General features: G+C 49.0%; 6 protein-coding genes across 6 annotated transcripts; 5 read left to right on the top strand and 1 right to left on the bottom strand.

Moving 5' to 3' along the window:
- On the top strand, nt 1-1,629 carry N7455_001492 (putative salicylate hydroxylase; the record flags this gene model as incomplete). Its single annotated transcript, XM_040951953.2, has 7 exons — nt 1-47; nt 106-110; nt 184-260; nt 316-373; nt 422-1,160; nt 1,216-1,544; nt 1,592-1,629. 7 exons carry the CDS (start codon nt 1-3, stop codon nt 1,627-1,629), a joined length of 1,293 nt encoding a protein of 430 aa, XP_040817571.2.
- A 372-nt stretch (nt 1,630-2,001) lies between these two features.
- On the bottom strand, nt 2,002-3,687 carry N7455_001493 (argininosuccinate synthase; the record flags this gene model as incomplete). The annotated part of the gene is made up of 8 exons (XM_040951251.2): nt 2,002-2,289; nt 2,338-2,413; nt 2,469-3,037; nt 3,090-3,286; nt 3,341-3,361; nt 3,417-3,458; nt 3,517-3,559; nt 3,673-3,687. 8 exons carry the CDS (start codon nt 3,685-3,687, stop codon nt 2,002-2,004), a joined length of 1,251 nt encoding a protein of 416 aa, XP_040817633.2.
- Nucleotides 3,688-4,345: 658 nt separating this feature from the next.
- Nucleotides 4,346-5,881, top strand: N7455_001494 (uncharacterized protein). The gene is made up of 3 exons (XM_040951444.2): nt 4,346-4,958; nt 5,015-5,580; nt 5,640-5,881. Exons 1-3 carry the CDS (start codon nt 4,399-4,401, stop codon nt 5,675-5,677), a joined length of 1,164 nt encoding a protein of 387 aa, XP_040818333.1. The 5' UTR covers nt 4,346-4,398; the 3' UTR covers nt 5,678-5,881.
- A 625-nt stretch (nt 5,882-6,506) lies between these two features.
- N7455_001495 (uncharacterized protein) lies at nt 6,507-8,016 on the top strand (the record flags this gene model as incomplete). Its single annotated transcript, XM_040951464.2, has 2 exons — nt 6,507-7,612; nt 7,695-8,016. The coding sequence occupies 2 exons, from the start codon at nt 6,507-6,509 to the stop codon at nt 8,014-8,016; spliced, it is 1,428 nt and encodes a 475-aa protein (XP_040818635.2).
- A 682-nt stretch (nt 8,017-8,698) lies between these two features.
- On the top strand, nt 8,699-9,633 carry N7455_001496 (aromatic alcohol reductase; the record flags this gene model as incomplete). The annotated part of the gene is made up of 2 exons (XM_040950969.2): nt 8,699-8,728; nt 8,782-9,633. The coding sequence occupies 2 exons, from the start codon at nt 8,699-8,701 to the stop codon at nt 9,631-9,633; spliced, it is 882 nt and encodes a 293-aa protein (XP_040817672.1).
- Nucleotides 9,634-9,913: 280 nt separating this feature from the next.
- On the top strand, nt 9,914-11,821 carry N7455_001497 (cryptochrome/deoxyribodipyrimidine photo-lyase family protein; the record flags this gene model as incomplete). The annotated part of the gene is made up of 2 exons (XM_040951052.2): nt 9,914-11,316; nt 11,370-11,821. The coding sequence occupies exons 1-2, from the start codon at nt 9,957-9,959 to the stop codon at nt 11,819-11,821; spliced, it is 1,812 nt and encodes a 603-aa protein (XP_040817781.2). The 5' UTR covers nt 9,914-9,956.
- Between the last annotated feature and the right edge of the window lie 397 nt (nt 11,822-12,218).

The raw sequence follows: 12,218 nt of genomic DNA on the forward strand, positions 1-12,218 counted from the left end.
ATGGAGGTCCCACGGGCAAATGTGCCTTTAGAGGTGATTGTTGTCGGGTATGTTTTCCATTGTGCATGGTTCAAAATGCGAGAGTGGTATGCTGATGTTTTGTAGTGCTGGTATGTTGTTTCTGAATGCCGATGAAACTGCATTGGCTCGAGAGAAGGGCTGTATTAACAATAATCAAACCAGGTATCGGCGGAATGGCAGCAGCCCTCACACTGGGTCTGCGAGGACACCATGTCATTGTCCTTGAATCTGCGCCAAAGGTATGTGTCGTTGAAGATCCATGCTATCTCAAGCAAGGCTAACCACTCATGATAGCTCATGGAAGTGGGAGCTGGAATTCAAGTGTCCCCAAACATGTTGCGTTTATTCGACCGTGAGTCTGCCTTCCGCAAAGAAAAAAGACCATGCTAACCGGTATCAGGATGGGGCGTCTCGGACCTAATCCACGCCCAAGACGTAGCCCTAGAACACATCCACGTCCGAAGATGGGATGATGGCAAACTCCTCGGCACAATGACAGTGAATAAGACATTCGGCCAGCAAGTCGTTATCCACCGCGCAGACCTGCACAACGCTATCATTGACAGGGCCTTAGCCCTGCCGAACGTTGAGCTGCGCGAGAACTCACACGTCACAGATGTGCAGTTCAGCCCAGCAAGTGTTACTCTAGCCAACGGCGAAATCATACGCGGCGACGTGGTAATCGGTGCAGACGGGATCAAGTCCACCATCCGTGACCACCTGCTCGATGACTCGACGATTAAAGCAGTTGCCACTGGCGACGCGGCATACCGTATTATGCTTCCTCGACACATTATGGAGGGGGATCCTGAATTGAAGAAGCTCATTGACGAGCCGCAGGCGACTCGTTGGCTTGGCCCTGGGCGTCATATTATCGCCTACCCTGTGCGCAAGCATGAGCTGTACAATGTTGTCCTGCTTCATCCCGATGGCCATAGTGCTGAGGAGTCTTGGACCACGAAGGGTTCCAAGCAGGCGATTATTGACAACTATGATGGGTGGGATAGTAGGGTGGGGAAACTCATTGATCTGGTCGATGACAATGAAGTTTTGGAGTGGAAATTGTGTCTGCATCGTCCATTGAGGACGTGGATCCGGGGATCTGTTGCTCTGATCGGTGACGCTTGTCATCCCATGCTGTATGTGCTCATGGAATTTGGCTGATGCCCTTCAAGACTAATCTCGCTGGTTTAGTCCATATGTTGCCCAAGGTGCTGCCCAAGCTGTTGAAGATGCGGCCGCGCTCGGTGTTGTCTTGTCGGCTATCTCATCACGCGAGGAGATTCCGCATGCATTGAGTGTTTATGAAAGGTCCCGGAAGAAGCGTGCTGAGACGGTGCAGCAGTCCGGATCGGAGAATCGGATTGCGTTACATTTGCCAGACGGACCTGAGCAAATTGCCCGAGATGCGCAGTTCAAGGCTTCGGTCAACGGAAATAACCCCGATAAGTGGTCGGATCGTAGGACACAAGAGTTTCTTTGGGGCTGGGACGCAGAGAAGGCGGCGGTTGATACTTGGAATGGTATGTTCGCTTATATTTCTGGTGGTCATGTGCTAACTTGCGGGCAGAGGATCAAGGGCAGACCAGAGCCGATGCGAATCTGTAGGCGTTGTCGGTACGATGCATCTCCTGTTCATATCTCGGTTTTCATTACCAGCTAGCGACTAGATTCAAGAGTATATAGCTTTAGAAATGTAAATACTTCACTTCATTGGAGCCACGGGTTTACGTGGACATAATAAAGATGGGATCATTTAATTCATCCAAGACATTGCATTTTTTTAATACCAATTCCCATATTGTTCATATTTTCTCCAGTTCATTATACAGTCATTCAAGCCCAACACCATCCATCATGCATCGGTGGAACATTGGACAGGGAGACTTGACATGTTGGCCCGAGGAAGCCAGGGACGGTCAACATTTGGCATTCCAATCATTCAAAATTGAAGATATGTCATACTCCTGTAGACACAATCTACAGTCTCTCGCCAGCGGCGGCCTTCATCTGACCGTACTTCTTGAGACGAATGGCAGACACGTTGATGAAGCCAGTGGTCTCGGCGGGGGAGAAGTCACCAATCTCGTCCATGGAGGACTCGCTCATGTCGTAGAGCTTCTCTGTCTCGGAGGAGCGACCGAGAATGGAGACGGTGCCCTTGTAGGCGCGGCAGCGGACCTGGCCGTTGACGGACTTCTGGGAAGCGGTGATGGAGGACTCGAGGAACTCGCGCTCGGGGGAGAAGTACATGCCGTTGTACAGGAGCTGGATATGTTAGATCAGGGAATTGGATACCGGAAATATCAAGCTTACCTTGGAGTAGTTGTAAGTGACGAAAGAATCGCGCAGAGCACGGACTTCACGGTCCATGACAAGACCCTCAAGGTCACTGGATACAGGTTAGTTACGCCATCATCGTCTCCATTTCGCAATACAATACTCACAGGTGGGCGGAGCGCAGGCAGGTGAGACCGGGGGTCTCGTAGCAGCCGCGGGACTTGATACCGATGAAACGGTTCTCGACGATATCGATACGGCCAATACCGTGACGGCGGGCAATGGCGTTAGCGGTGAGGAAGAGCTCGACGGAGTCGGTAACAGTCTTCTGCTTGCCAGCCTCGGTGTACTCGAGCTTGGTGGGGATACCCTTCTCGAAGTAGAGAGTGAAGTCCTCGGGCTGATCGGGGGCGGTCAGGGGGTCCTGGGTCAGCTTCCACATGTCGGCGGGAGGAGTGGTATCGGGGTCCTCCAGAATGCCGGCCTCGTAAGAGCAGTGGGCAAGGTTCTCGTCCATAGACCAGGGCTTAGACTTAGTGGAGGTGACGGGGATACCCTTCTCCTCGGCGTAGTCGAGCAGGTCCTGGCGGCCCTTGAAGCGCTCGTAGAAGACGGGGTCGCGCCACGGCGCAATGACCTTGATGTCAGGCTGGAGGGCGTAGAAGGCAAGCTCGAAGCGGACCTGGTCGTTACCCTTACCGGTGCAGCCGTGGGAGACAGCGAAGCAGCCCTCGCGCTAAATTTGGGTCAGTATGACATCTTTCTGCTGGCGGAGAAGTAAAGCGTACCTTGGCGACATCGATCTGGGCACGGGCGATAACGGGGCGAGCCAGAGAGGTACCGAGCAGGTAGACGTTCTCGTAGACGGCGTTGCAAGCAATGGCGGGGAAGCAAAGCTCCTCGATGAACTCGCGGCGGATGTCAACAATCTCGCACTTGAGAGCACCAATCTTCAAGGCCTTCTCACGGGCAGCCTCGAAGTCCTCTGCGAATGGTTATTAGAGTGGCGTTGAATGATATGTCGATGGAATTGAATTACCTTCCTGACCGACATCGGCCACTATGTTCATATTAGTACTTGATCTTGATTGACATGGTATTGAATCGCGACTTACTGAAACAGACGACCTCATAGCCCTCTTCGATAAGGTACTTCACTGCGATTCGGTATTAGTATCCGCGATTGGTGAATGAATTGACCGGTGATATTCATACAGATGCAGCTGGTATCGAGACCGCCGGAGTAGGCGAGGCAAACCTGTGGGATCGAACTGTCAGAAAGTGTGGAGAGCGGGTGGCGGTGTGGGATAGAATTGGAAGTGAAGTTGGTAATTGAGAAAGGAGTTATAGCGCGAAAGCAATAGTTCATACCTTTCCCTGTGCCATTGTGTGGAATTGAACGTAAAATTCAAAAAGACTTATAGACGTGGAGTATAAAACAAAAGGAAGATTGAGTCATTGGGAAAAAATGGCAATTTTGGTGCGGGCCGGGGAAGCAAGTCACGGGTCCGAAGTGATAGCCCTGATAAGATAGCTTTTTGCCCCTCCAATCTTTGTCCGAATCAACTCCGACTTACTCCTAGAACAAATCTATGAGCTCAATGGACTTCAAAATGGTATATAAGCTTGTGAGCCCTGCTACAAATATCCCAAGCTCAAATTTTACTATATTTCCCGTGGGGGGGAACGAGAAAAACGCGGTTTTTCACTTTTTACATACGAAGATAACATTACAGAAAAGAGAGTCCGATCTCGGGATCCATTGGAAGGGAGCAAGCATATGTACACAATCAGCATGCATATACCATGTAGGATCCAACCTGGAAGACTTCATGATTCCATGCTGTGAATTATTCCATTCTTATGTACAATATGTCCATTATTTACTGTGTTGGCCCATCCATCACACTTCGTCATAGGCCCCGTCCGATTCGTTTGGCTAGTTTGTCCCGTTTGCACTATCTCGGCTAGCCGCGGCGGTTTCCCCGCGCAATGCCCCGGACAATGAACAAGGAGCAAATTTAAAGGCAATCATCCCTACGGAGAAGAAAACTTATGTATTTACATTCTATCCATATCTCACAATTCTAGCCAGAGATGGTTTCCTTACGAACTCCTTTGCGGTCTCTTGCCCAAGCTCCTCGCCGGTTCTACTCTGGAGCTCCCACTCCGGCAGCAAAGCTGAACCTACCTATTGACTACAAAACGACTCCAATTTTACACCACACCTCACCCTCCCTGTCAAATACATCAGAGTACCCGGCAGGTGCCACGAGTAAACGACTCAACCTCTACCAAGCAATTAACTCAGCACTACGGACAGCACTGTCCAAATCGGATCGAACTATCGTGTTTGGCGAGGATGTTGGATTCGGTGGTGTTTTCCGGTGCTCGATGGACCTCCAAACAGAATTTGGGTCGGATCGAGTGTTTAACACCCCCTTGACCGAGCAAGGCATTGCGGGTTTTGCAATTGGGGCGGCAGCGGAAGGGATGAAGCCTATAGCTGAGATCCAATTCGCCGATTACGTATTTCCAGCATTCGATCAGATTGTCAATGAGGCAGCCAAGTTTCGGTATCGAGAGGGTGGGACAGGCATTAATGTTGGGGGTCTCGTCATCCGCATGCCGTGTGGCGCGGTTGGACACGGTGCTCTGTACGTTATGTGGTATCCGAGTGCCAAGCAAATTGGTATGCTAATTGACTGAATAGGTACCACTCTCAATCCCCAGAGTCGCTTTTTGCACATATCCCCGGTTTGCGAGTAGTCATGCCACGGTCTCCTGCTCAAGCGAAAGGACTCCTTCTGTCTTCTATCTTCGAGCATAATGATCCGGTGATTTTTATGGAGCCTAAGATCCTCTACCGTGCAGCCGTGGAATATGTCCCGAATGAATACTACACCATCCCCCTCAGTAAGGCTGAGGTGATCAAACCTGGCGAGGATTTGACTATCATTTCATATGGACAACCTCTTTACATGTGCTCTTCGGCTATCTCCGCCATTGAGAAGACCATGCCTGGTGTTAGTGTGGAACTTATTGACCTGCGAACTATATATCCCTGGGATAGACAAACGGTAATCAACAGTGTCAAGAAGACGGGTCGAGCCGTTGTTGTGCACGAGAGTATGATCAACTATGGTGTGGGTGCAGAGGTTGCCTCCACGATACAGGATAGTGCATTCTTGCGTCTTGAAGCCCCTGTCAAGCGAGTTGCCGGGTGGAGCACACATACTGGACTGAGCTACGAGCAATTCATTCTGCCCGATGTTGCAAGTGAGTACCCAGTGTTCTATATTTCGTTCCTATCACTAACCGATGGTCTCCTACTCTAGGAATTTACGATGCAATTAAACAAACTCTTGAATATTGAACTAGGATGCCTCCTAGGAGATTACAATAATACCCAAGCTATTTCTACCGAAGTACATTATCCACTTGCATTCTAGTGATTGGGACCAGGTCCAAGGAATTGCACCAAGCAAAAGAAGAATGGTAACATGAACTTTGTTGGGCTCAAAATAGTCTGTCTTGTTCTCAATGGCTTCACATACAATGTTAAATAATATCTGAGCTAGAATATGTTGGTTAATTACATCTCATCATTATTTTTCGGGGTTTCACTCACATGATGTAGGGGCCTGAAGACCCAGCCAACTTCCATGGTCGAGAGCTTTTCTCTGTTCTTTCTCTGTTCTTTCTCTGTTCTTTCTCTGTTCTTTCTCTGTTCTTTCTCTGTTCTTTCTCTGTTCTTTCTCTGTTCTTTCTCTATTACTTCTCCTGTTCCTTCCCTTATTCCAAGTGTTTTCCCAGTGCCACCTTCCTTCTGACTCCTTCCTTTTCTGTTCTCTCGTTCTTTCCCAAAATTCGACTCGTTCTCACGTGCACTTGTTACTGTACGCTACTCCTGGGGTTGGGGGTCAAGTGTGATTTCGTTACTTGTCTCTTCCACTCCGTTTCCATCCAATCTTCCCAATCTCTCTACCTTGTTTCACCTCAATCCCTGCCACCTTAAATCTATATCTGACTTCTGAATCTTTTACCTTGTTGATCAATCTCTGTGACTTCCTATTTGCCATTTGTCGGAAACCTATATGTTCTTGCCCTCAGTCCATGGGATGTAAGTTTCCCATTATATCTGAGTTAACATTGTCCTCAACCTACAAAAACCAAGAACCCTTCTCCCTACTCATATCTTCACCATGGATCCCAACGCCACGGACCTTGAGACAGCGGATCTTGTTTTACAAACTTCCCTACAGGAGGTTGAAGAGGCTTTGAGATCACTGGATCGAGATGCAAATGACGGAATAGCGCGGATTCGTGATGAGAAACTTGCTCTTTTACACTGGCGAGCCGAGCTTCGAGGACGAATGAGGACCCAACAGGACCTTCGAGCGGCCCTACAGATATCGAGGGAATCACGCCTTGACCAGGCTGCCATTCTTCAAGACATCCATGAACGCGAGGTGAATGAAGCGCCAGCAGCTTGGGTACAACCTGCCGGCCGCGCACCTACTCAACCGCAAGTGCCTGCCCAACCACAAGCTACTCATCAACCACAGGGAGCTGGTGAACCACAAGTTCCCCGCAAACCACAAGGAGCTGGCCAACTACAAGCTCCTCACCAACCACAGGGAGCTGGCCAACCACAGGGACAAGCCCCCCGCCAACCACAAGAACCTCAACTGCAAGAACCTCAAGAATCTTGTGGCACATTAGGCTTGATCCTCAACCCAGATGTTCAGAACCCAGGTGTTCAGACTCAAACTCGCAAGCGGGTGTATGCTGCGACTACTGCGACGGTGCCTCCTTCTGGTGTCTTGCGGGAGTGCGTCGCCTGCTCAGAAAGTTACCCCGAGTCCAGTATGATTCGGAACAGTTGCTCGCATGTTTATTGCCAAGGATGTGTCACCCACCTCCTGCGAAATTCACTAGCCGACGAAAGCTTGTTTCCACCTCGTTGCTGCCGGCTACCTTTGCCATTAGAAGCTGCACGGGGTATCATCGATGCTGACCTGTGGGCGAGATTTGAGGAAAAGAAGATTGAGCATAGAGATAAGCATCGTACTTATTGCTCAGATCCAGCCTGTTCTCGGTACATTCTCCCATCACATGTCCGTGATACAATCGGAACTTGCAGAGTATGCAATCGACAAACGTGTACCCTCTGCAAGAAGATCACCCATCAGGGAGAATGTGTTGATGACCGCATAGAGGTCCTTAAACTCGGAAAAGCGAAAGGATGGCAAAGATGCTTGAGTTGCAGTCATCTTGTTGAGCTTCGTAGCGGCTGCAACCATATCACGTAAGAATTCTCTCCTATCGACATGAAAACCTTTTGACCTTAGGGCTACACATTCCATTCTAACACACGATCATTTGTCTAGATGCCGCTGCCGACATGAATTTTGCTACGTTTGCTCTACACCATGGAAGCAGTGCGAATGCGCCCATTGGGATGAGGCCATGCTTCAAGAGCGAGCAGAGCTGATTGCGGCCCGAAACCAGCCCGCTCCTGCACCACAGGTTGTTGAGCAAGCAGCTCAATTCCTAGTTGAGCAGCACGATTGCTATCATGATGGGGCGTGGAAGAAGCTCGGGATCTCTGCCCAATGCGAGGAATGTGGCGACGTGATGCCCGATTACATTTTCGAGTGCAGGCATTGTGGAATCCAAGCCTGCAATTCCTGTCGGATACATAGGTTTTGATTGAAGGGGTGTGAGAAGGAAGCGTGAAATGGTGTATGAATTATTCAGTCAAGGGGATTACCTATCGCAAGCGTGGGATTCCGAGGATTATGACTAAAGATTTGTTATCCAGTTAAACCATTCGAGATATTTTTAGAATGAAGATTTGATTGATAACCAAGAGCGGAATTCGAGGTGGGTAAGCAAGCCACTCGGGTTCCAGCTCGGGGATACTCAAAATTGCATGGTGACATAAGCGATTTTCTTGGGTAACTATCCCCGAGGTATTTGCTGAGTATCCCCGAGCTGGTGGCCCTAACCTTGGAAGCCACTGTATTAGTATAGCTCTCCTTGGAGCCCTGGAGGTTGATTCGTCAGCTTATATAATCTCGGATTTCATTCCGCGTTTGATCCCGTCATCCAAGGATAGCGCAATCAATGCCTTTGAAATCACTCCCAATCATGCACGTAGTATGACGTACAGCACTTACGATGGAGGTGTAATCACCCATTGTATAGCAATATGTCGTGCGAATATGCCGGAATATGCCACGGCATCATGGAGTTATAAAGGGCCATAGCCCCTCCATCTGGGGCCTTCAAATTAGACATCCAACACTCACACTACTGCATCCAGCCCTACAATCATCACTCGAAAAGCCAACTCTGTGATTGCCTCCCACATTTTTATTTCAACTTCAACATGACGAGCATCAAGGTTGCCCTTGCCGGAGTATGTCGGCCCAATCACCCTCATACTTTTTCGTTCGCTAACATGATCCCCAGGCTAGCGGGAATCTCGGCCCTGCAGTGCTCAAGGAGCTGCTCGACGCAGGCTTTGACGTGACTATCCTCACCCGACAGGGTAGCGATAAGACCTTTGACTCCCGTGCCCACGTCGCACAGGTGGACTATGAGTCCCTCGACTCGCTCAAGGCCGCCCTGACCGGCCAGGATGCTGTAGTCAGCACTTTAAACGTCGGCGCAGTTCCCAAGTCCACCCATCTCCGCTTGATTGATGCAGCAGTAGCAACTGGCGTGAAGCGATTCATCCCTTCTGAATATGGCTGCGACACCACGAATCCCCGAGCTTCCAAATTGCCTGTCTTTGGCGATAAGGTCAGCGTTCAGGAACATCTCAAGAACGTTGCTCAGCAATCTGGGCTCAGCTACTCGCTGCTTATTAGTGGCCCCTTCCTCGACTGGGGTCTTGAGAAGGGCTTCGTGCTCAACCTTGCTGGTCCGGCTACACTATATGATGGCGGTGATCGCCGCTTCAGCACAACGACTGTCGCCGGCATCGGAAAGGGAGTTGTTGGAATCATCAACAACCTTGACGCCACTAAGAACTCCACAATTTATATCAATGAGGCTAGAGTCACTCAGAATGAGCTGCTGGAGTTGTCTGGCAAGAGCATTGAGACGAACGTTGTTAAGACCACAGACCTGGAACAGGAGGCTTTTGCAGAATTGGCCAAGCCGTCCCCCAACCCGGCAATCTTTGCTACTAAGTTCATTCTGCGGGCTATCTTTGGTGAAGGATTTGGTTCTCTTTTCGACTCCGAGAAGGTTTCTAACGATTTGTTTGGCCTGAAGACTCTGTCTAAGGAGGAAATCCGCGGTCTCATTCCCCAGTGAATGCTCTTTTCGATAATTGAAATAGTCTCAGATGTTCCATACACATTGAGTGCATAGCATCAATTCAATCAATTCAGTCTTCTGATTTCACGATAAATATACCTCGCTTTCGTAGGAAACAGACTATTAATATAGGGCTTGACATCCAATGACGTCACCGGTTAGCCCTGGTTTCCGGGTGTCAACCACCCTTGCGTATTCTGCACTGAGCTGCATTAACAGGCTTTTATTGCTATTTCTTTTTTTTTACTGTCCCACATTCTTTCTCCTATCAAAATTTGTCACGTTCACGCATCCAGAGAGGCTGGCCAATTGCTAGAAGCATGAAAACAGGAGCTGCCTCAAACCCAGTGGTCCTGTACTGGCACAGGACAGACTTGAGGCTTCATGATTCCCCGGCTTTACATGCCGCTCTGGCCTTGAACCCCTCGGTCTTTATTCCAATTTGGACATGGGACCAGCATTACGTTTATAAAGCACGAGTCGGACCCAACAGGTGGAAGTTTCTGCTTGAGTGCCAAAGTGATTTGTCCAAGGCATATACGACGCTCAATCCGAAACAAAAGCTCCACGTTGTGCGCGAGGGACCACAGACCATTCTTCCCAAACTCTGGGAGAATTGGGGTGTGACACATCTCGTTTTCGAGAAGGACACAGATGCGTATGCGCGAGACCGAGATAATGAGATTATGCATTTGGCCCAGAAGGCTGGTGTCGAGGTCATTGTCAAATTGGGTCGGACTCTGTTTGACGCTGATGAAATTGTCCGGAAAAATAATGGCAAACCAACCATGAGCATTACCCAACTGGAAAAGGCTGCCATGAAAATCAACAATGGCAACCCGGAGAAGCCACTAGACCCCCCTAAAAGCATTCCCGATCCTTGGGATAAGGAACGTATGGACTTGAGTAGTCTCAAACGAGACTCCATTGATAGTCAGCCTGACTTGAATGCGGAACACCGTACCAAGAAAGATGAACAATATGCTGATGTCATGGGTCCCGCAAAGGACTTTGCTGTTCCCTGGCAAGACATCGGCATTGATCTTTCCCAGGCGAAAACACCTCATCGTGGAGGTGAGCAAGAAGCATTGAGAATACTAGGGGAATGTATCAAAAACGAGGATTATATCGGCAGGTTTGAAAAACCCAATACATCGCCAGCGGATTTCGAGCCCCAGTCAACCACATTATTATCCCCTCATCTTCATTTCGGTTCGCTTTCTGTGCGGAAGTTTTGGTGGGATGTCCAAGGGGTTCTGGAGAAACAACGGAAGGCCAAAAAGCCAGTTTCGACTGTGCCTACCAATCTTCCTGGTCAGCTGCTCTTCCGCGATATGTACTTCGCTGCCCAGGCACCTCTTGGGCACTCATTCTCGCGTACGTATGGAAACGAGGTTGCTAGATTCATCGACTGGCATCTTCAAACAAACCCTCCTAATCAGGATGGGTTAATCGACGGGTCCTACTATGTGGACTCGCAAGAAGCGGAGGAATGGCTTCAACGGTGGAAGGAGGGTCGCACAGGATTTCCCTGGATCGATGCTTTGATGCGCCAGCTAAAGCAGGAGGGCTGGATCCATCATCTAGGAAGACACAGCGTTGCCTGCTTTCTGACCCGAGGTGGGTGTTATGTATCATGGGAGCGGGGTGCAGAGGTTTTTGAAGAATTATTGATTGATCGTGAGTCTTGGTCCTCTAAACGATTTCGACGAGAGCTAACAAAAGGGCCGTAGACGAAGTTGCCTGCAACGTGGGAAACTGGATGTGGCTCTCCTGCACGGCATTTTTCGCTCAATTCTACCGCTGCTACTCGCCTATTGCGTTCGGAAAGAAGTGGGATCCAGAAGGCTCTCTTATCAGAAGATATTGTCCCGAACTGGCTAATTTTGACAAAAAGCACATATACGAGCCCTGGAAAGCACCCATTGCAGATCAAAAGAAATGGGGGTGTAGGATCACAGGAGACGGTAGCTCTTCTAGCTCCGAGGACTCTGGACACACGTATCCAAAGCCAATGTTCGATTTCAATGAGCGAAGGGAGATATGCTTGGCTGGCATGAAGCATGCTTATAGTGTTGGGTTACACGGGAATGATATCAAGGTCAAAGATGGCTCTTGGAAGAAAGAATTTGGAAATGATGAAGAAGCTGGAGGTAACAGGCCGGTAAAAAGACAAAAGACTTGATGTGCTATTTCTCAAATAAATAGCAGCAAAGGTGAGAAAGCATGAACAACAGATACCACACTGATAGTCACTGGCGTATTAATAGACATCACTCACATGTCTATTGGTTTTCTTCATAAGGCCACCATAATTTGAGAGATTTGATTTGCCACATCCCAGCAAATGTGAGTAGGTATAGCAACTTTGTTTCAATAATATCAGACAAGAATAGTCGGCCGCTGATGTGGCCTGGTTCCTACATGTATTTACTGGCTCATGGTAAGGTAGAAAACATAAAATTGTGGCTGCCATAATTAGAAATTCCACTTTTAATTTGATCTGAAAAGCAGTGCTCATATTGTGTTTAATTGACTCTAATTTTGGCTATCAGAATTGTCGGCTCATCACAGATGTACGC

Source organism: Penicillium solitum, assembly GCF_028829755.1.
Source record: "Penicillium solitum strain IBT 25940 chromosome Unknown utg000001l_segment0_segment0, whole genome shotgun sequence".
Lineage (NCBI taxonomy): Eukaryota > Fungi > Ascomycota > Eurotiomycetes > Eurotiales > Aspergillaceae > Penicillium > Penicillium solitum.